Source organism: Cricetulus griseus, chromosome 7 (assembly GCF_003668045.3).
Source record: "Cricetulus griseus strain 17A/GY chromosome 7, alternate assembly CriGri-PICRH-1.0, whole genome shotgun sequence".
NCBI classification, from domain to species: domain Eukaryota; kingdom Metazoa; phylum Chordata; class Mammalia; order Rodentia; family Cricetidae; genus Cricetulus; species Cricetulus griseus.
Genome location: NC_048600.1, coordinates 83816349 through 83838394, shown reverse-complemented (window position 1 = coordinate 83838394; position 22046 = coordinate 83816349). Strand labels below are relative to the sequence as shown.

Below are 22046 nucleotides of genomic sequence, written 5' to 3'. Positions count from 1 at the left end.
GCATCACGTGGCGAGTACCAGAAAGTAGGCCCGGCTCTGAGAGGTGTCAGGGAGGCGGTAGAGTTCCGCCCCAAGCTCACCGCAGGAGAGCCAACAAGCCCTCTTAGCCTGTCCACGTCAACCTCCCAGACCAAGCCCTGCCTTTCTCCAGCTGCGGATGCCCTTTGAAGGATCCAGGCTTCTCATCTTCAGCCTCTATATCCTAGTCTCAAGTTGCTCTTCCACTGCTCCTGGGGTCCCCATCCTCGACATAAACTACTTTATTCCTATACCGAGTCCCACTTCCCCACATCCCAAACAGCATCTTCCCCGTTTCAGGGGCAGGGTGGATGTGAACAAGTTCCCTCCGCTTTCAAAAACGCCAGAAGGACCTATGGCAGCTTTGGTTTCAAAGTTATAATGCATGGTTTAAAAGAGGAAGGAAGAAAAGAGAAAGTTGATTGATTACAGGTATCAAGGGGTTTGGGGGGAGAAAAAAATGAGGAAAAGTAAGGGAAGGACAAGTTTGAGGAAGATCCAGTGGCCCAAAATCCCAGGCTCCCACCCACAGCCCAGCCCTTGGAGCAGGAGTGAAGAATTAGATCGGTTTTGTACAAGAGTTTTTAAAAAATCAAATCACAACAAAGTTGACTTGGCTTCTTGTAAGCCTCTGGGATCACGTCTGTCACGGAGGCCAGTCCTGCCTCTCCGCCAGACAGTTTCAGCTCTCCAAGGCCTTCACCTGTCCCGGTGTGGCATTTCCATGGAGTGTGAACACGAAGAGTGAGGCTGCTTCACAGTCTGGCCCCATGTGTCCATCCAGACTCCATAGTGGAGTGCAGAGCTCCGAGGGCAGAGAGGGATGGGAGGGGCAGACCCTGCCCAGGCAGTCCTCACATTGGACAGGGCAACAGACGCATCCCAAGAGTTCTCCCTCCCTTTCCCCCCCACCCCAACTCAGGTGGAGGGGGAGCAGCTGTCACCAGAGCCTATGTTGGTGAAGGTTTCGGCTCAGCACAGAACGGACATCAGCAGTGAACCTGTAATGACAGTAACTTGCATTGGTGGAGTACCTTACAGTTGATATCCTCACAATGGAGCCTCACTGGAGATTTAGGACGGAACTCAATACCACTTTCAAACAGTGAGATAAGCTCAATTTGATAGAAATCAAATGGCTAAAAACAATGAGCTCTGAAGTTAAAAAGACCTGTCCCAAACCCTGAAGTTCTGAAGCACTTTTTTTTCTAATTCTTTTGAGATCCACCCACCTCTTTTCCTTGGCAATCCAAGTGTTGTTAGATATGGTAGTGCACCTGTGACCCCAGGTAGCACTTGGGAAGTTAAGCCAGGAAGCCCAAGTTTTAGGCCAGCACAGGCTACACAGAATTTGTCTCAAAATAAACTTTAGCAAAGAGAGAGGGTAAAAAAAAAAAAAAAAGAACAACAAAAAGTATCTACAGACCACTTCCCTTACCTGAGGGCATCCAGCATTGGGAGAAGGTTGAGAAGGGCTGTGTCACTGGGGTCACTGAACCAGGATTTGATAGGGATGGCATTGTCTAGGGTAGGTAAAATTACAGTTGAGAAGAGGTGAAGAATTCAAGAGAGCCTATTAAGTTTTTCCTTAATATTACTTAAAAACCCATATACCTCACCCACCAAAAGTCATCAACCATTTCTCTTCAAATGTCAAAATGAATTATCAATAGACTTCACAACAGTGTGAGGCTAGAGTTCTGGTCAAACTGCCACTGTGCCTCACTTAAAAAGTGATCAGGAAGTCCCATTTATAAAGCAAACGCATGAGCATGGGTACCTTATTTGGAATAGAGAAATAACTTACATTCAGATCTGTAGTACAGTAGTACAGAAGTAGTACAGAAGACCTGGGACCAGAACCCAGGTCTTCTGCCTCCTAGCTCCTGGCACTGAACCCCTCAAGGAGTTAGGGGTATAGCTAAATAGTATAGTGCTTTGCCTGGGATTTAGTGTGAAGACCTGGGTCCCATCCCCAGAACCACTAAAAGAGTCTGGTCAGGCCAGCCTGGTTCTCTAAGGAGGCCCTGTGTCAGAGCCATTTCCTGGTCCTGCCAGACTCACCACCTTCCCCATACCTGGGTGGCTCCTATAAGCCCCGGGGGAGTTATCCAGGATCACAATGCTGGAGAGGTCACTGTGGACCACAGAGAGGTCTTTGATGTAGCTGCCCAACTCCAAAGTGCAGTGCTGAAAAGCAGAGGGTGATGTAGCATACACACACCCATCCCCATCCCCATCCCCATCCCCATCCCCACCACACACCCAGGACCCAGGTAACCTGCCTCTCTTTCAAACCTGACTCTGGCTCCTTACCTGTCTATAGTATCTCCTCTTAAGAATGCTTCTGCTATTGTCCAGTTTATCTGCCACAGCAGAGCCATAAATTTCCATGCTTGCTGTAAACACCACAAGCTCATACCACTGGCTTACCTGAAGTAGATTGAAGAGGAATAAAGATGTCATACAAAGTAATCGTTAAGACATAATGATTTTCAGCCTAGCCCTTTGGCCTTCAAGTAACATCAAAGTCTGTGAAAATGCAAAATATTTGGACCCTCCGCCAATCTTCCAAACTTAGTATAACCAACACCCTCAAGATAGAAATATAAACACAAAAGTGCAGGATGCCTGTGAAAGAATAGAATCATAGCACTGTAACAAATGAACCCCAGCTACTCAAAGCCATCCCTTACCTCCCTACAAATTCCCCTTACAAAACTGCCCTTACCCACAGTCCTAGTGTGTTACTTTGTTGCTTTAATTAAACATTGACCAAAACCAACTTGGGGAAGAAAGGATTTATTTCCTCTAATAACTCCCAGATCACACTCCATCTCTGAAGAAAGTCAAGAGAGGAACCTAGAGGCAGGAACTAAAGTAGAGACTACAAAGGAATGTTGCTTATTGGCTTGTTTCCATGGCTTGCTCAGTATGTTTTCTTACCCAACACAGGACAAACTGTCCAGGGGTAACACTGCCCTCAGTGGACTGTGCAACTACTAAGTTGTCCACTTCTCCAACCACAAAGACACAGCTTCCACTAAGTTCTTAGCCTTGAAAGTGTAAGACAACTCATTACTATTTTAACATAAACTGAATTAATAAATTCTGCTAATACATACCCATCCTATCAGTTCTGTTCCTCTAGAGAACCCTATTACAAATTTGCAGAGGAAAATGGGATCTGCTGTGCCAGACCTGCCCATGTTGGTCTGGGGGAGGACTATGGAAGTGTGTGAAACTTTGAGGTGGAGAAGCCACTGAATGCTTACTGCCTAACGGGCTGTTCTTCGGAGAGCTTAAAAGATAATGCCAAGAACTATGCAAAGGATGGAAGGCTGGCCTGTAAAGTTTTAGAGGAAAACCAAGACTACCAGGGCTGTTTATGTAATATTTTGAATTAAGAATCACGATCTGTGGACACAGCACCCACATCAGGCAGCTCATAAGTTAACTGCCTGCAACTCCAGTTCTCGTTGCTGCAGCACCAGGCCTCCACGGGCACCAGGAATGCATGTGGTACACAGACATACATACAAGTACTCACATATATACATAAAGTAAAAATAACACAATTCCTTCAAAAAGAAGAATCTATGGACCAAAGCCAGGCACAGTGGCACACACCTATCTTTAATCCCAGCACTGAGGAGGCAAGAGGCAGGAGGGTCTCTGTGAGTTTAAAGCCAGCCTGGGCTACAGAGTTCCAAGACAGCCAGAACTACATAAAGAGACCCTGTTTCAAACAACCGCAGTCTGTGCTTTAATGAGACAATGGATGCTGCTCAGCTAGAGCCGAAGAATCAGTTATGAGAAGAGACCAGCATACCAAGGTGAAATCTTCTGAAGTATTTCCTCAGGGCTGATACACAGAAATTATGGTCTAGAAGTTATGGTCTAATTAAGGCTGCATCTACAGCTGGCAGCCAAACTTAGTATGTATTTCAAAGTCCACACCTTACTACTGGTTTCAGCAGCAGGAAGGGTACAGAATTAAAGGGATCATGGAGAAAAGTTGAGGTTAGGCACTGTGAAAGGTCAGGAGAGGCTATTGATGAAGGTACAGTTACAGTGGAAACCCCAGGACTGAGGTCATGAAGTGAAGCTAAGGCTTGGTACCATGGGACAGAGTCAGAATTCTTGAAGAGGCTAGCAGACAACTGGTAAAAATACAACCTCAGCTGCAGCACAGACCCTAGTATATTGTATATGCCAGGACCATGGGATAACCACAGAAAACAGTGACAGACGTGAAGCAGAGTTGAGACAAGCCGTGTGTGCTACTGATGGCAAAGCTAGAAAAATGAAGCTGCCCAAGCTCTTTGGAGCCCTGGAGACCGTAAGTGAGTCCCAAATGTCAGACACTGAGCTGTAAGATTTGATTTACACCACTAGATGTTGGTTTTGCTATGATTTGATTGTAGCCCTGGTTCTTCCCTCTTATAAGTAACTTGTGCCAGGCAATGGTGGCACATGCCTTTAATCCAAGCAGGGATGGAGAGGTGAGGGGTGGGAGGTATTGGTTAGAGACAGGCAGATCTCTGTGAGTTGGAGGCCACCCTAGTCTACAGAGTGAGTTCTAGGATAACTAGAGAAACCCATCCTAGGGGGATAAAAAAGTAACTTGTTTTTGATTTTACAGGAAGCCAGTTAAGAGACTGAATATTTTAAGAGAGCCAAATAGATGAACAGTAATTTGTATCAAATTATGGCTGTCTACCATCCATAGGTGTAAATATAGTCCTCAGAGAATTTTTCTTTTCTCTTTTTTTCCCCCTCCAAGACAAGGGTTTCTCTAGGTAACAGCTCTGGCTGACCTGGAACTTGCTTTGTAGACCAGGCTGGCCTTGAGCTCACAGAGATCCCCCTATCTCTGTCTCATAAGTGCTGGGATTACAGGTGCAAGCCACCATCATTCTGCTGAGACTTTGAACTTTTAAGTGTTTGGATTTTTTAAAGACTGTGGAACTATTAAAGTTACATTTTATATTATGAAATAAATATGAGACTTAGGAGAATAAAGTTATGGTTTTTACGGTTTATTTGCATATGTTTTTTTTTCAAGTTATGTTCATGTAGGTGTGGTTATGTACATGTGAGTGCAGGTGCCCACAAAGGCCACAGGCATCAGATCCCCTGAAGCTGGAGTTACAAGTGGTTATGAGCCACCTGATGTGGGAGCTAATACACATCAGCCCTCTGAAAGAGAAACAAGTACTATCCATCTCTCCCACCCAAGAGTATGGTTTTTAAAGTGACGTCATTTTGTCAAGTGACAAGGGATAGACTGTGACGTTTGGTTTTAATGTCAACTTGCCATAGATTAGAACCACCAAATGGGCTCTCAGTTGTAGAATTGTCCTGATTGCTTTAAGTGATGTAGGAAGACCCACCATGAGAGTTGGTAGAACCTTCTGGTATTTGCCTCTTGCTCATTTCACCTTCCCCCTTGCCACTGTGCTGATTCACCCTGCTGCTGCAGCTGCTTCCTTCACTAATGTCACAACCAGCATAATAAGGACCAGCAGCTCTTCAGGAACCTCCCAAGTTTTCAGACACCAGTCTCATGGACTGAGTAACTATAAAACTGTCAGCCTCTCCAGTATAAGAGAAACACTGTGAAACCACTCCAGCACTGAGCATCTATCTGGTTCTTAGCGTTTCAGGTATGAGACAACTCATTACTATTTTATTGTAAGCTGAATAACATAGATCTATATACTTGTATTCTATTAGTTCTGTTCCTCTAAAGAACCCTGATCACTACACCAACTTCTCACCCTTTTCTCCAAATCCCCTGAAGACCCAGAACCCTACCACCATTCTTTCATCAGGGAGCTCCCATTAGCTAATGCACACTCACCACTTCTAAGAAGAAATCCACATGGGGTCTCTTATGTACAAAAAACCGGACAGGATGTTTGTCTATTACCACCTGCAAAGGAACAGGGAAAAGATGTGGGAGTCCTGAGCACTACCACACTGACCTTGCCCTATGCCCACCACCTGCTTTTCCTCTTCTGGCTGATGATGATGCCAGGTCTTGCCAAGCCCTAACCCTTAAGACTGGGAAAGAGAGTTTATGTCTGGAAACAGTAAGAGATGTAACTACTTCATAATCCCCACACACCTTGAGGATGAAATCGGGAGGTGTTCCAGGCCTCACTGTAGGCCTTAGGACCCCATCATGGTGAGAATGAATAAGTGTCTCATCCAGATCCAGCACCAGGATCTTCTTCTTCACCTGGGCTGAACCACAATGGGAAGAAAACACCGATGACCTCCAGCCCAAAGCTGGAGCCTATTTCACCTGTGGGTAGTCTTCCCATCCAACATACTCACCTAGTCGATTCCGGGACAGAGGAGATAAGGGAAGGATATCATATCGAACAGTCTGATACTGAATTACCTAAGAATAGCAAGAGAAAGGAAATTAGAACCCCTTATAAAGAAATCTTTCCTAACAATAATAATAGCAAATACTGAACATTGCCACATATGCTAGGCACTATATGTAAGATTCAGGACCTAATAATAGGGATAGAGTAAAGTTCAATGATAGAACACTTGTCAGCATGCTAGAGACTCTATCTAGGTTCAATGCCCAGCACCATAAAAAAAAAAAAATAATAATAATACTATAATTATCCTTGTTTAACAAGTGATGAGATAGGCAACAAAGACTAAATTCTTCATGCCTAGGGCTGCACAGCTAGTCTTGTCTCCTTATTAAAACTAAACTCAAAATTCCATGAGAACACAAATTTCCTCTCAAATCATGCCTATTTTTCCAGTGCCTTAAAAACCGCAGAAAGGATGCCCAGTGGTGGTGGTGCACAACTTTAATCCCAGCACTTGGGAGGCAGAGGCAGGCAGATCTCTGTGAGTTCGAGGCCAGCCTGTCTACAAAAGCTAGTTCCATCCAGGACAGACTCCAAAGCTACATAGAGAAACCCTGTCTCAAAACAAGAAGGAAAAAAAAAAACTGTAGCAAGAATAATGAGCTAATAGCATAATGTGCCCTCTTAATATATCCTGCTACACTGAACAAAGAAACACACAGGTTCCCCACTTTCACCTCAAGGATTCTTCATGGCCACTCATGTCACCTCTCATTGGAAACCAAGAACCTCAGACTCTTAGTGGGCAGAGAATAGGAGTCAGGAAAGGAAGTCCTTGGATCACTGGGGGGAACAGTAGATGAGGGAATCCAGGGGTTGTCGGGTCAGCTAAGTTCTTCTGGCTAGGGGCCATCAGGACTATTTTAACCAGCCACCTGTCCACTTCTGTTTCTACTAGCCAAGTCACAAGTTGTAGTGACTGTTTGAAGGGCCTCTTTATCCTGGTACCCAGGACAGTGTAGAGAACATTGTGATGTCCTACTTTACAGTCCTACTACACCTGACAGGACATAAAGAAGGCCAAAGTGAAGCAAAGACTGTAAGAGAAAGGTGAAAAGGGACAAGGACATCATCACCCCAGCTTTCCAGCTCTGCTTCTCTAGAAGTTATTTCCTAATCCCCAGAGCTTCTATGTAAAGCCTGGCAAGTCCCTCCTCTGCTTCTAACATTCAAATGCTCTCAGTCCATTCCTAGGCCCTAAGCCACACACTCCCTACTTGAAAACCAAAAAGCCCTCTCTTCTTTAATCCCAAGGCATCTGCCCTTCTTTTCTCCCTGAGCCTGTGATGAGGGCTGAAACAGCTCGGGTGTCCTGCCCTGCTATCTCGGGTTGCACATGCTGGGCATGTAGGGAATGCTCTAAGTATCAGCCAGAAAGGGCGTGGGGAAGAAACCAGACTGAAAGGGAAGGGAGGACAAAAGGCTGTGGGGTCAGGGATGCACAGGAGAGCAATTTAGGAAGTAACTAATCTTCCAATAAAAGGCCTAGAGCACTACTCCCTGCAGTCAAAAAAAAAAAAAAAAAAAAAAAAAAAAAGAGCTGTTAACAGAGGGCAGATTCTCAGGACAAGCTCAGAACGAAAGGATGAGTAGATGCCAACAAGTAAAATCACAGGAGTTAGGCCCACACTGTGTCAGCCTTGCACACACCAAATCTTTCATGAATCCCACCACTCTTAGAATAGGTGTGCTTACAACCACCACCACCCAGAATAATCCTCACCCTAAACCAGGAAGTGGAAGAAATAGAACAGACTGCTAGAGAATGAATGCAAATCCAGGGTATTCTCTCAAATCAGTCAAGTGTACTACCAGTACCACCAAAGTCTTTCTGGGAAGTCTCTTGACCTAGGCTACCACAAATTACACTCAGCTTACTCACTTTTCCCCAGCACCCGACTCTAGGAGGTTTGCCCCGGAGGTGATGAAAACATAAGGGAACATTCATCAAGTGATGTTAGCTGAAATAAATTTTACCTTGGAAAAAAGCTTAAGGGAGAGAACCCAGAGATGCTTGGGTTCATCCAAACAGTCTCTACTCTCCAGGTATCTGTTCCTAATTACTACAGTCTCCTGAAGAAACATGCCCACCTTCAGATGCAAGCTCTACAGCTAACAGCCAGGTCTTCTAATGAGACACCCAACTTTAACGTGCCAACTCTTACAACTAAAGATGCCCATTATAAAAGCATCTTTTTCAGTCCCAGGGTCTCAGTAAACCCATATACACACGATATAGGTTTCCAGAGCCTTTTTGGAGGAGCTCCTGCACAACCAAGGCTTTTCCCCAAGTTCCCATCCCTGCTACATATGCCCTCCTACACACACACACACCACTGACAAAGGAGCCTGGCTCTTTCAACAGCAGGGTCTTTCCAGAGCCCATATCAACAGTCTGGCTACCAGCAAACAGGTGTCCCCAGCCTCTTGCTTTCTTTAGCAACAACTCCAGCTTTCTTAAGGAGTGCACCATTCTAGCTCCCAAGAGCTGCCAAATCCTATCCCATCTAGGCAGATTTAAAAAAAAGAAACCAAAACCACTACAGATCTTGGTTCTTCTGTGAGGGTCTAAACCCTGCTTAAAGGTGCCCTACTTCTCCAGCGGGTAAAGCTCTGGCCAAGGCTCCCTTCCTAGGCCCCAAACAGAGGCCCAACACTATCCAAAATCCCTTGAGCACCGCGGACAGAGGTCCCCGCCACTGGCAGCACCCACACCAACTCACCGTGCGGATCTGCCTCCGCAAAAGGTAAATAAAGAAGCTCCAGAGCTTGGCAGCGAAGGCCACGAACGTGCGCAGCCCCAGCAGACACTGCGTCCGCATCATCCCGATGACCCCGGCACCGCCGGCCCCGGGGCCCCCGCGGCCCAGCTCCGCCAGCCCCCCGGGGGCAGCCCCCCGCCGCCGGGAGGGGGAACGGGGGCCCCGAGCGGCAGGAGAGGCTGCAGAGATGAGCACGGAGTGGGTGGCTCAGAAAGCCACCCCCGGCGAAGGGAAAGCCCAGCGGAACCGGGAGCTGGGGGACTGGCGTGGGCAGCCCGCAGGGGCCCACATGAGCGGGAAGTGGCACCGACGGCTTCGCGTGGGCTGCAGGCCGAAACGGGTCGGGCTAGGACGGGGTCCTCTGAGACCAGGAGGGAAGGGGATGGAGAATTGGGGGAGGGGGTACTGGGGGAGGGGGAGGGAGAAGGAGGGAGGGAGGTGGGAGGGAAGGGGAAAGCGAAGGGTGGCCCTCTGCGCAGGCGCGCTAGGGGTCTGCCCCGGGAAGGGGGCGCGGGCGGGGCAGCGGCGCGCGAAGGGCCACGACGACTCGGGGGCCTGCGGGCGCAGCACCAGGGGAGGAGGGGGAGGGGGAGCCGAAGGGCGCGGAGCGCTGGGCCGGAGTGGCCTCCCCCTCCCCGAGGTCGGGGTCTCTTAGCCGCTAAGGAGCGGGGCTGCAGCCCCTGCAGCTGGGCTTCCCACTCTGACAGGCGCCATTTTACCGCCCAAAGGGCTCCCTCCTCCCGTCTTCCCTCCTCCTCTTCCCCTCTGACAGTACTTCCGGTAGTGACGTGTATTCACTTCCCTGGGATTGATGGTCCCTCAACTGGTTCCAATGAGGGAGGGTAGAGTTAAGGAAAGCAGAGAGCCCACAACAGGGATGCAGCGTTGCGCACGCGCGCAAGGTTACTGCGGGGCGGGACCTGGGGCGAAGCCTCTATTGGTGTGGGCGGGGCTCGTGACGTCATTTATTCCCAGGTTCGGATCCTCCGGGGAGCGGGGCTCGTGCGGCCCCTGTCCCCGTCCCACTGACAACTGTTCCAACGGCCCTTCTCGCCCTTGTCATAGTCCAAGATCAGACTGAGGATGTCATCTCTACGACTGCGTACAGAGGCTCTGGAGCGTCCCCTCCGAGTGACCCCCCTGAGAACACTGAACATAAGAAGGAAAGAAAGAAAAAGAAAAAAACAGACCCCCCTCCCCCCTGGTTCCAGACCTGGCGGACTTTTAATGGTGGAAGCAATCGTAAGAGCTCCGCCTCCTTGGCCATGACGACATCAGAAGGCGACCGAAGGCGTCCGAGATGCTGGACTCGCTGTTGGCCGTCGGCGGCTTGGTGCTTCTTCGAGGTGAGGAATAGGGGCACGCGGGGGCCCCTCGGACCTGGCTGAAGGGGAGGAAGTCTTGGGCACCCGCCGGGGATACCTGGCTAGGGGTGGAAGTCGCGGTGGATTATGAAGTGGGAGACTAAGGGCTTGGCTCTCCACAGATTCCGTGGAATGTGAGGGGCGCAGTCTACTAAAGGCTCTCATCAAGAAATCTGCACTTCGGTGAGTTATCCCTCAGCTTCCCCAGATCCTTCCCAGGAAGGGAGTTGGTGTCCCCACTCTTCAACATATTCCCCTCATCTCTACTTTAGTGGGGAGCAGATCCACGTCCTGGGCTGTGAAGTGAGTGAAGAAGAGTTTCGCGAAGGTTTTGGCCCTGATATCAACAGCCGGTAAGTATAAGTTAGAACGAGTTTCATTCGGACCACAGTTGGTCAGCGGCGTCTTTTCAACGGGAGCACAGGATCTCGATTGTGTGGAAATGGGATTGTATGACTTGGAACAGTAGGAATTACAAACACGACTAGCAGGGTTCTGGAGACTAGCTCCAGCTGGCTGACTTGACTGGAGACAAAGGGACACAACCCTGAGGGAAAGGAACATCATGAGGGTGTTGCCCACTGAACAAAAGAGATTTTCCTGTACATAAGCATTCTGGCTTTAGTGTTTGCAAGTTAATAAGAAACTGCAGCTTCTCCTATAGATAATGCCATCGTCTTTCATAAATGTCCTTGGAATTGCTTTGTTCTGGGCCTTATTATAAGGCTCAGGACTATGGATGCTAGAATTGAATTGAAAACACAAGACAAGATAAAAGTATACTAACTCCAAAGTGTAATAGGCTAAATTAAACTTTGAACAAAACTTTTTTCCTTTTTATTTTTTTCTTCCTCAGAAAAGGACATTTGGTTATTTAAAAATATATATATGATCTCATTATGTGGCCTAGGCTGCCTTGCAATGGACTGTGTAGCCCACTATAGCCTCCAACTCTCCTCAATCAATCCTGTCTCACCCTCTGGTGTGCTATCATTATGTTACAAGCCACATCTAATTATACTATGTCTTTAGTAAAACAATGGTATAAGGCCACTGTGGCAATACACACCTGTAATTCTGAGCACTGGGATTAAAGGCACGAGCAACAAATAAGTCACAAACAGAGTATGGCTCACCAATTAAGAGTGTCTGCTGTCCTTGCAGAGGACCTGAGTTTGGTTCCCAACACCTAAATACATAGGGTAGCTCACAACCACCTGTATTTCCAGTGCAAGGGTATGTGATGTCCTCTTCTGGCTTTCTTGGGCACCTGTACTCACTTCCAAATAATCAAACTCATACATACATAATTAAAAGTAAGATAAAGTCCTTTTTAAAAATTATAAATTATCAGGGCTGGAGAGATAACTCAACGATTAAGAGCACTGACTACTCTTCCAGAGGGCCTAGGTTCAATTCCCAGCACCCACATGGCAACTCACAACTGTAACTCCAGTTCCAGAGAACCCAACACCCTCACACAAACATACATGTGGGCAAAACACCAATGTACATAAAATAAAAATATAAATAAATTATAAATTATTTTTAGGGTCTAGAGACAGCTCAGTTGGTAAAGGAGTGCTTCCCTGGGATGCTCAAAGCTCTGGGTTTGGTCCCTACCACTACATAAACCTGTGTGCTGTCATATATCTGTGATCCCAGTACTTGGAAAGTTTAGACAGGCGGGTCAGAAATTCAAGAGCATCCTGGACCATATAGCAGTTTTGAACCCTAGATTACATCAGGTTACCTAGAGCTGAAGTTACAGGCAGTTGGGAGCTGATGGAAACTGAGGAAATGAGGAGTGGTGACAACTTGGACAATCCAAAAAAAAAGACCCTAGAAGTTGAGAGTAATAGACATAAAAAGGTAGGCACTATATCTATCTCAGCACCAGAGGACCTACTGGATGGCAGAATAAATTAACTGCTCTTGGAGTTATTCTGAATGGTGCTTAATTTAGTCATAGAATACAGGCTTGCATCAGCACTGACTGCAGGATACTGATGGACTTGTCCTAAAAGCAAAGGGAACAACAGAATAACGTATGACAAGGCATAAGAGGTCAGGTAGATAAAGAGGTACCTGATGCTAAAAAGATCTTACAGAGCACAATAGACGTTTAGATGTTATGCCAAGGACAGTTGGGAGGAGAGTTAGTCACACCATACCTCTTAGAAACACTAGTCCATTGATTACCATGTAGAGAATGTAACAAAACAAGGCAGCCTGGAGGTAGAGACTAGTTAGGAAGGTTAGTGCAGTATCTAGGTTTATTCCCTAGGTCTATCTGTACTGAGCACCAAAAACCAGGAGCTGTGCTACACTGGTAATAGAACACTGGATGAGACAAGCTTGTTGGGGTTGGAGATATGGCTCGGTGGTTAAGAGACAAGTTTGTTGCCTGCTCTAGTGAGTCTTAGAAAACAATGGTAAGGAATGGCAGAGTCCTTGTGTATGGCTGTATCTCTAGAGGACAGGAGTTTTTGTTTGTTTTGTTGTTTGGGTTTTGTCTTGTTATTTTGAGACAGGGTCCCACTACATATCCCTGGCTGGCCTGGAACTTGCTATGTATACCAGGCAGATCTTGAGCTCACAGAGATAAACCTGTCTCTGCCTCTTGAGTGCTAGGATTACAGGTTTGCACCATGCCTAGTTTGGTAGGATTTTTTGGTTTTGGTTTTGGTTTTCTGTTTTGTTTGTTTGGGTGAGTTTTTGGTTTGGTTTTTCATGACAGGGTTTCTGTGTGTATCCCTGGCTGTCCTGGGACTCACTCTGTAGACCAGACTGGCCTAGAACTCATAGAGATCCAGCTGCTTCTGCCTCCTGAATGGTGAATGCTGGGGTTAAAAGCATAAGTCACCACTGCCTGGCCAAGATTTGTTTTTTAATAATGTGTATAAATATGTGTACATGAGTATAAGTGCCTGTGGAAGTGAGAAAAAAGGCATCAGATCCCTTAAAAGTCAGGTAATAAGCAGTTGTGAACTTACTAGGAACTAAACTCCAGTCCTCTGAACAGTATACACTTAATTACTAAGCCAGCTCTCTAACCCCCAGAAGGGGAATTTAAAACAAATATCAAAAGGACTTTAAAGGGCAGAATTCCCAGTTAGGTGACCCTGGACATCGTCCAAAGTCAGCCTTGGAACCTAGGTTATAAGACACCAAAGTCTACTGTCAGTCACCAAACCCTTTCAGTAATTAGCTTTCATTAATATTTAAGATATTGGTGAAATTGAGGGGGAAAATGAGCCTAAAAATCAGGAAGAGGTGGGTGGTGGTGGCACAAGCCTGTAATCCCAGTACTCAGGAGACAGAGGCAGGTGGATCTCTGTGAATTTGAGGCCAGCCTGATCTACAGAGCAAGTTTTAGGACAGCCAGGACTACACAGAGAAACCCTGTCTAAAACAAATTAAAAAAAAAAAAAAATGTTCAAAGTTGTGTGGAGTCTTCTGTTTTCCCTTTATAGTGTGGTTTACCATGACCTCTTTAAAGACCCTCTTAACTGGTCAAAATCTGGTGAAGCTGTCCCTGAAGGACCTCTAGGAACCTTGAGAACCTTGTGCAGAAGGACCGATCCTGGCCCTGTCACCATTGCTCTGGATTCTGTCAGCTGGCTGCTGTTCCATCTCCCCTGTATTACACTCTGTAAAACCCTGCATGCCCTGAGCCAGCCAAGTGTCTCCTCAGGTGAGTTTTCTCCTTTGTTACTTACCCTCACAGAGCACCTCCTGCAAAGAATGTCACCATCAGGGATCTCCAGTCCAATATTCTGTCTCCTTAACCTTTTGGGGAGAACTGGGACGTGGAGTATTGGCTGTTGGAGATTTGTTGTTTTAAAACTGTGTGTCTAGCTGGCCAAGGTTGAGCATGCCTTTAATCCCATACTCTGGGAGGGGGGAGGAGGGGGGTAACAAGGATTTTGCTTTGTTTTTTGTTATTTTGTTTTGTTTTTTTGAGACAAGATTTGTCTGTAGCTTTGGAACCTTTCTAGAACTCGCTGTGTAGACCAGGTTGGCCTCCAACTCACAGAGATTCCTCTGCCTCTGCCTCTGCCTCTGCCTCTGCCTCTGCCTCTGCCTCTGCCTCTGCCTCTGCCTCTGCCTCTGCCTCTGCCTCTGCCTCTGCCTCTGCCTCTGCCTCCTGCCTCCTGCCTCCTGCCTCTGCCTCTGCCTCCTAAGTGCTGGGATTAATGACGTGCACCACCATGCGTAGCAACAGTTTCTTTTATTAATTATTATTATTATTATTATTATTATTATCTGAATAATTTTAAAAATCTCTAATGTTACATAGATATGTATTCCTAACTATTTAAATATAACCTATTCATCATTTTGTATGTTACTTATATGTGTATGATTTCAAGGCTGACTATTTGGTGTTGGGAAGACAATTTCTCCCTCGTCAGCATCCCTTAGTTGCCTGTAGTTCTTTGTCTCGTGTTGAGGCCCTGTGGGATTTATTCTCCCCTTCCATGGTAGCTAGTCTGTTGGTGTCTCCCTTGTTTGGGTCTTGTTTAGGCAGCTATGGTAGTGAGACTTACTGGGTGAAAGAGATGGCTCTGCAGTTTAGAGCACTGGCTGCTCTTCCAGAAGTTCTGAGTTCAATTGCTGCTCTTCCAGAAGTTCTGAGTTCATTTCCCAGAAACCACACGGTGGCTCACAACCATCTGTAATGAGATCTGGTGCCCTCTTCTGGTGTGCACAAACACAGCACTCTATGTAAATACAGGAATAAATAAATCTTTCAAAGGGGGGGAAAAAAAAGAAATCTCAGAGCAAACTTCCTTTTCTTCTGGCTCTTACAATCTTTCCAACCCTCTTCCAAGATGATTCCTGAGCCTTAGGTTCAGGAGTTGTGTTGTAGATATGTCCGTTGGGGATGGGCATTATACAATCATTTGTTCTCTGTACTTTGGTCAGTTATGGTTTTCTGTAATGGTCTCAGTTCAGCTAGATGCTGGTGAAGGATGTACAGGACCTGGCTTGGCTAAGAGGCTAGATCAACCTTGAGCTTTGCCTCCTGAGGCTAAGTGTAGACCATATCACCATGCACAGTGTATAAGCTACTCATCTAGAGTCCAGGGCTTTCTTTTATGCCAGGCAGGAAGCTTAGTAGCTGAGCTACATCTCTAGCCCCTCATTCACTTATCTTACAAATATAAATGCAGTGCAGTGTCAGGTGGAAAAATAAAGACTGCCTTTATAACTGCATCATTGCCTTCTAGAAGCTTGTTCTCTTAAAAGATGCAAAGAAGTAAATGTGACTGGAAATAAAGCTCAATACCTTCTTCTGGCCTCTGGACTCCCACACACATTAATAAAAATAAATCATTTTTTAAAAATTAGAACTGGCTGTGAAAAGACACATACCTTTAATCCTAGCAGAGGCAAGCTGATTTCTTATGAGTTCAAGACCAGCCTGATCTATATATCAGGCCATATATAGGCCAGCAAAGCCTATCTAGTGAGACTTTGTCTCAGAAATAAGTGAATAAATAAAATGTGCCAGGTTGGGCCAGCCAGCAAGGTAGCTTAGTGGGTAGAGATGCTTGCCACCAAGTCTGAGGGCCTTTATTCAATGCCTCTGATTCCACAAGCACCTGTGGCATATGCTAACCGTGGAACATAATGTGTATGCATAAACACCCACAAAATAAATGTAAAAAATAAAACATGCCAAAGTGTTTGAGACAGAATATCACACTGTTGATACTCCCAGAAAGGAAGGAAGACACTACCTAATATCCATAGCATACAAGCAGCTCAGTAATTGATGAGGCTGCAGAATTTGTAGATACATGCTAAGTGTTCGTGTCGTCCTGAAAGATAGAAACAGTGGTCCCTACTCAGATCTGGATTGGATAACTAAGGTGTGAGCTAGTAAAGGCACAGAGCAGTATGACGAGATAGTAAGACTGGCCAAGGTAGGTCCACTATTGGTAGGATGTGGGCCTCTCCTTTCTTCTCTTCACTGTGTACTCCAAGGCCTTCACCTAAATGCTACCTTGTATCTTTCATGTTCTATATTTCTTGTCCTTATCCAGGTGCTGACTCCCTAGTAGATCAGGTACGTGTCCTGGGCCTACTGCATGAAGAGCTTCATGGTCCCGGCCCCATGGGAGCACTGAGCACCCTTGCTCAAACAGAGGTGACTGTGAGTGGTAAAATGGGCCAGACTTCAGCCTCCATCCTCTATCGAAGGCCCCAACAACGTGCAACTTACCAGGTCAGGAAAGACAAGAGAGAAGGCTGGAGATTAGGATCAGGGAAGGGCCAGTGTTTTAGTCAAGGTTTCTTTCTATTGCTGCTATGAAACTCCATGACCAAAAACAAGTTGGGGAGGAAAGGGTTTATTTGGCTCACACTTCCATGTTGTAGTTCATCAATGAGGAAGCCAGGCCAGGAACTCAAAACGGCAAAGACCCTGGGTGCAGGAGCCAATGAGGAGACCAAGGAGGAGAGCTGCTTACTGGCTTGCTCATTGTCTTGCTCAGCCTGCTTATAGCACCCAGGACCACCAGCCCACAAGGGATCCCACCAAAGGGATCTGAGCCCTTCTCCATCATTCACTAATTTAAAAAATACCCTACAAGCTGGATCAATCGGAGAAATTTTCTCAATATCAAATTGAAATAAAACTAGCCAGGACAGGCAGCATGATGGGAAGAGCAGTAAAAAAGGATGTTCCTGTGAGGTAGAGGCAGGAGAATTGGGAGTTAAAGTACCGAGTAAGCTCAGAGACAGCCTGGTCTATGATACATGAGATTCTGTCTCAGAAAAAAAAAAAAAAGGAAAGCTTATCTAATTACTTCTGTGTTGATTTGTTTTGTTTCATTTTGTTTGAGGCAGGGTCTCACTTTGTAGCCCTGCCTAGCCTGGAACTTGATCTTATTAATCTATTTACTTATTCATTTGTTATTTATTTATTTATTTTTGAGGCTAGTCTAACTTGGAACCTACAGAGGTCCACCTGCCTCTGCCTCCCAAGTTCTGAGGTTAAAGGCATGTACCACCATGCCTAGCATCTTGGGTTTATTTTTTGTGGTCCTTAAACATGTCAGCACACACACTGCCATTGAGTGCTGTTACCCATCCCTTCCCTGTGTTTTCTGTCATTTTCCTCATTCAGTCTTCACAGCTACCCTGTGAAGTAATTGTTTTATCCTTGTTTTTCAGACTGGAAAACAAAATCCGGGGTTGTTAAAATTTAAGTCACTTACCTAAGTAATAAACACCAAGTGAAATACACAGGATTTGAACTCAGGGTTCCACAACTCAAGAGCTATAAACTAGCCATACATGGTGGCACACATCTTTTATCCCAGCACTTGGGAGGCAGAGGTAGGTGAGTTTGAGGCTCACCTGGGCTACATAGTGAGTTCCAGGACAACTAGGACTAGAGATCCTGTCTCCAAAAACTAAGAGTCTATTAACTTAACCAGTTAAGAATGCTGTCTTACACCAAATAAATGAGGGAGTTGTTTTTCTTCCCTAGACTTGGTGGTTCTCCATTCTTCCTGACTTGAGTGTGGATCTCCGTGAGAAGCTTCCCCTCCATTCCGAGCTACACCCGGATCCTCACACAACCCAGGTATCTACAAGTGGCAGAGCCAGGCCAGGCGTGAGCTTAGAGTCTGGCACAAGGAAAAATAAAGCTAGAGATGTTAGTCAGGCATTGGCAGTGCATGCTTCTGATGCCCTCACAAACATAGGCAGGCAAAATATCGTGAGCATAAAATAAAAGTAAAAATTGTAATGGGAAAGCTAAGCAGTAGTGGTGCACACCTTTAATCCCAGCGCTTGGGAGGCAGAGGCAGGTGGATCTCTGAGTTCAAGACCATCCTGGTCTGCAGTTGTAAGACAGGCTCCAAAGTTACAGACAAACCTTGTCTGGAAAATCTATAAAGGGGGAGAGAGGATGCTAGATGGTAGAGGCAGGCAAAGCTCTGAGTTTAAGGCCAGACTGGTCTACAGAGCTAGTTCTAGAACAGCCAAGGCTATACAGAGAAACCCTGTCCTTCAAGAAAAAATAAAAACAAAAACCTAGATGTTGGGAGGTCTGGGTTGAAAAGAAGAACTGATTGGCAACAGCACTTGTACCCACAGGTGGATCCCACGACTGATTTGACCTTTAACCTTCACTTATCCAAGAAAGAAAGAGAAGCAAGAGACAGCCTCACTCTACCCTTCCAGTTCAGCTCTGAAAAGTAAGGGTTGGGCTGGGATCTCAGCATCTGGGTCCAGGAAGGTGGGGCAATGACGGGTTATTGATTAACCTCAAGATTTTATAGGGACTGAAGTCCACCTTCAGAGACAAGTCTAGGAGTGGTTCCTTGCCCACCTATACAGAATTCCTACAATGATAGAGGGCCTTTTCCTCACTCTCTCCAGTAAAGCTATGGGCCCTGGTTGAGCCAGACCAGATGAGGAGGTGGCCCTTTTCTCCAGGTAGTGGTGCCAAAACTGTAACATATATGGGTGTGGCAAGGACTGATTGACAGGGCTCGTGAGCTGCCTCTTGCTCTGTGCCGGGTATGTGGGTGGGTGTAAAGCATGACTGAAGAATCTTCCCCTTCCAGCTGCTAAGGACTTGGGTTTTGTTAGGGCAGTCCCTATTCCAGGCCCTAGTGGGAAAATGACATACATAGGATTGCCTAAGTGAGTATCGCTGTCACCTAGAAGGAACTATCCAGACCTGCCTATCACCCACCCTCATCATCGTCACTTCTTCCTTCCTCAGACAACAAGCTCTGCTGCGCCGTGGACCAGGCCAGACAACTAGCCACATCTTCTATGAACCAGATGCTTTTGATGACGTGGACCAAGAAGACCCAGATGATGACTTAGACATTTGACTAGACAAATGGGAGAGGAAGACTGCCTCAGAACCTTACCGATCCCTACCCTCCCTTTGTTGCTTTGTGTATGGAGGCCCTGTTCTATGAACCAAGGAGTGGCATCTAATTGGGGCAGAAAGTGTGGTGAAAGCATAGTGTACAGCAAGAGAATAAGGAACTTCTCTCTTCCCATGCCTATTTCTAATAAAACAGATACACATGAATATTAGTTGAATAAGCTCCTTGGTAACTACTTAAAGAAAAGTATATGTTGTGGGTAGGGGCTGGAGAGATAGCTCAGCAGGTAAAGGCAGTTGCCACAAGCCTGGTGACTTGAGTTCAATCCCTGGAACCCACAGAAAGGTAGAAGGAGAGACCTCCTTCCACAAAGCTGTCTCTGACCTACACATGCACACCCATATAGCATTGACCACACAGGATAGTACTTAATGAGAAAAAGAGTTTGGGGAGAATGGGTAAGAGCCTAAAAAATTAAGGACTAAAGGCCTAGGGGTACAACTGGCACTTCACTCAGTTCGATGTTACTATAGGCACACTTCAGTGCCAACTCCTGTGTGAGGATCCAGGTGTGGAGAAAGGAGGCCTGAAAAGACACCTAATTTCCAAAACTTAATTTTTATTACTGTACAAAAAGCACACCCTATGTTTTGTCGTAGTCTCCCAGTCCCTCCTCTACCCCCCCACCCCCTCCCCGCCCCCAGGACTGTACATGGTGTTCAGGGATGGAGTGACCCGGAGGCCTTTGTCCCACACCTTGCCCACAGGCCGAGCACCCGGCTCACACATATTCCTTGGCAGAATTCGACTTAGGGTAGGAGCGGGGTGCACGGTATACAGCTTTGCTTTCACTGCCAGGACAGGAGCAAGAGAGCAGGGCACCTCCCAGGAGGACCAGAGCAGACCCTGCCCAGCCAATAAAGATGGCAGGACCAAACTCATACCTGTGGAGAGAAAGGATTGGAGTCAACTGGGGCTTGATGTCCTCCTCCCTGTCCCAAGTCCACAGATTTGTCTCCCTAGAAGACTTACTTAACATTCATGGGTGTCAAGGGGTTATAAAAGTCCGTGACAATCTGATGACCAATCCAGGAGCATGCTACCAAGGCAGCAAGACCTAGAAAGAGAAAAAAAGATTCTGCTATTTATTGGGTGTCCAAACCAAGACCTTGGCATGCTGTTCTGGGTGGAAAAGAGCACTTGATCCCACGTTGGACCTGTGGCTCACCTGCCACGATGAAAACAATGCCTCCGGTCATGGCTATACGGGCCTTCTTCACTTTGTCATCACCCCCACAGCTTGTACACTTCATGCCCATCGTGGCGACAAACATGGCCAGGAATCCCAACACCAGGGACACCACCATTAGGGCTCGAGTGGCCTGCAGAGCCGCTGCAGAGGAGGAGGAGGAAGGAGGTCAATGCTGGAAATGGCATGTAGCCTTAGGATGGCGCCAGCCTAAGTGCTGCAAACCGCGCCCACTAACCCCTGGACCGCAGTGTGCCAGTTGGGCTCCACCGCCAGCCTGGGGCCCCCTCCGTCCAAGACAGTCCTTGGGCAGACAGTTCCCGCCCCCATCCCGCCACGACGGCCATCCAGCTCCCCGCCCCGCCCCAGCTTCAGAACCCGCCCGGGGCGCCGAGGTTTCGATGAAACCGCGCCAGGTAGGGGGAAGGGAGGAAGAAAGGGGGCGAAAGGGAAGTGCAGGTGGCGGCCAGGGCCCTCGTTTGAGCCACACGGGCCGGCGCGTGTCCTAGCTCTGCCCTCGCTATCGAGGCCACCGGGTTTGTGGCTTCAGCTAATCGGCCGATAAGATTAGAGGCCACAAGTGCGGTCCCACGTCTAACGAGGGCACCACTGCGGCCCTAGGCGCCTCCGTCCCGACCCCCGTTTGTCCCAGAGAAAGAAGCAGCAGACAGAGACCACTGACTGCCCAGGGGCAAGGGGCGCCTCTTCCCAGGACTCCCCACTTCAAGCGGGGCAGAGGGGCGTGAGCCCACGTGTGACTGCCGGGTCCCAGGCCCTCTTCCTCCGGATCCCACCCGACTGGGCTCAAGGCGTCCACTTCCTGCTCCCTGGCAACCCCGGGCGCCAGGCCGTGCGACCTCAGCCCTGCCCCACACCCAACCCCGCCACCTTGACTCCGGGCACGTCCGCCCCGTCGGTCCCGCGGCCTTACCCGGCAGGGCGAGCACTGAGTCGTACGTTTTGCAGCTCATCATGCCGGTACTCTGCGTGACGCACTCCATCCAGAGCCCCTTGTACATGGCCTGGGCTGTGATGATGTTGTCGCCAGCATACGAGCTCATCTGCCACTGAGGAATGGCAGTGCTCGCTATCAGGCCCACCCAGCCAAGCATGGCCATTGAAAAGCCCAGCAGTTGCAGGCCCGAATTGGCCATTTCCGTCTCAGAAAAGATGGGACGCGCCGGGAGGGCGACCCTACAGTAAAACAAAATCCGGGAAGCAACACAAGAAAATTTGGACGGAGGTTTAAGTCACCCAGAAACAGGAAAAAAGAAAGTTTTGGGTTTGTTTGGTTTTTTTTTGGGGGGGGGAGCGGTTGGCCGGTTAACTGTAAATCTTGTTAACCGAGGTAAAAACAAATCGTCCCCTCCGGTGAAGCGACA

General features: G+C 47.4%; 3 protein-coding genes across 5 annotated transcripts; 1 reads left to right on the top strand and 2 right to left on the bottom strand.

Annotated features, from left to right (window-relative positions):
* Window positions 1-381: 381 nt before the first annotated feature.
* On the bottom strand, window positions 382-9278 carry Ctdnep1 (CTD nuclear envelope phosphatase 1). The gene is made up of 8 exons (XM_027426968.1): window positions 9146-9278; window positions 6364-6430; window positions 6152-6270; window positions 5885-5956; window positions 2335-2451; window positions 2097-2208; window positions 1457-1541; window positions 382-1019 (listed from the first exon to the last, which is right to left on the bottom strand). Exons 1-8 carry the CDS (start codon window positions 9245-9247, stop codon window positions 959-961), a joined length of 735 nt encoding a protein of 244 aa, XP_027282769.1. The 5' UTR covers window positions 9248-9278; the 3' UTR covers window positions 382-958.
* An 884-nt stretch (window positions 9279-10162) lies between these two features.
* On the top strand, window positions 10163-19626 carry Elp5 (elongator acetyltransferase complex subunit 5). Of its 3 annotated transcripts, none has more exons than XM_027426967.2 (8): window positions 10164-10530; window positions 10671-10731; window positions 10821-10901; window positions 14025-14245; window positions 16605-16627; window positions 18056-18151; window positions 18667-18767; window positions 19301-19626. In XM_027426967.2, the coding sequence occupies exons 1-8, from the start codon at window positions 10485-10487 to the stop codon at window positions 19413-19415; spliced, it is 744 nt and encodes a 247-aa protein (XP_027282768.1). In that variant the 5' UTR covers window positions 10164-10484; the 3' UTR covers window positions 19416-19626. The 3 variants fall into 3 exon arrangements, with proteins under 3 accessions (XP_035303286.1, XP_027282768.1, XP_027282767.1); XM_027426966.2 differs by having other exon boundaries at window positions 10167-10530; window positions 16605-16786; XM_035447395.1 differs by lacking the exon at window positions 18056-18151 and having other exon boundaries at window positions 10163-10530; window positions 16605-16786.
* A 570-nt stretch (window positions 19627-20196) lies between these two features.
* Window positions 20197-21818, bottom strand: Cldn7 (claudin 7). Its single transcript, XM_027426969.2, has 4 exons — window positions 21596-21818; window positions 20644-20808; window positions 20448-20532; window positions 20197-20359 (listed from the first exon to the last, which is right to left on the bottom strand). The coding sequence occupies exons 1-4, from the start codon at window positions 21816-21818 to the stop codon at window positions 20197-20199; spliced, it is 636 nt and encodes a 211-aa protein (XP_027282770.1).
* Window positions 21819-22046: the final 228 nt, after the last annotated feature.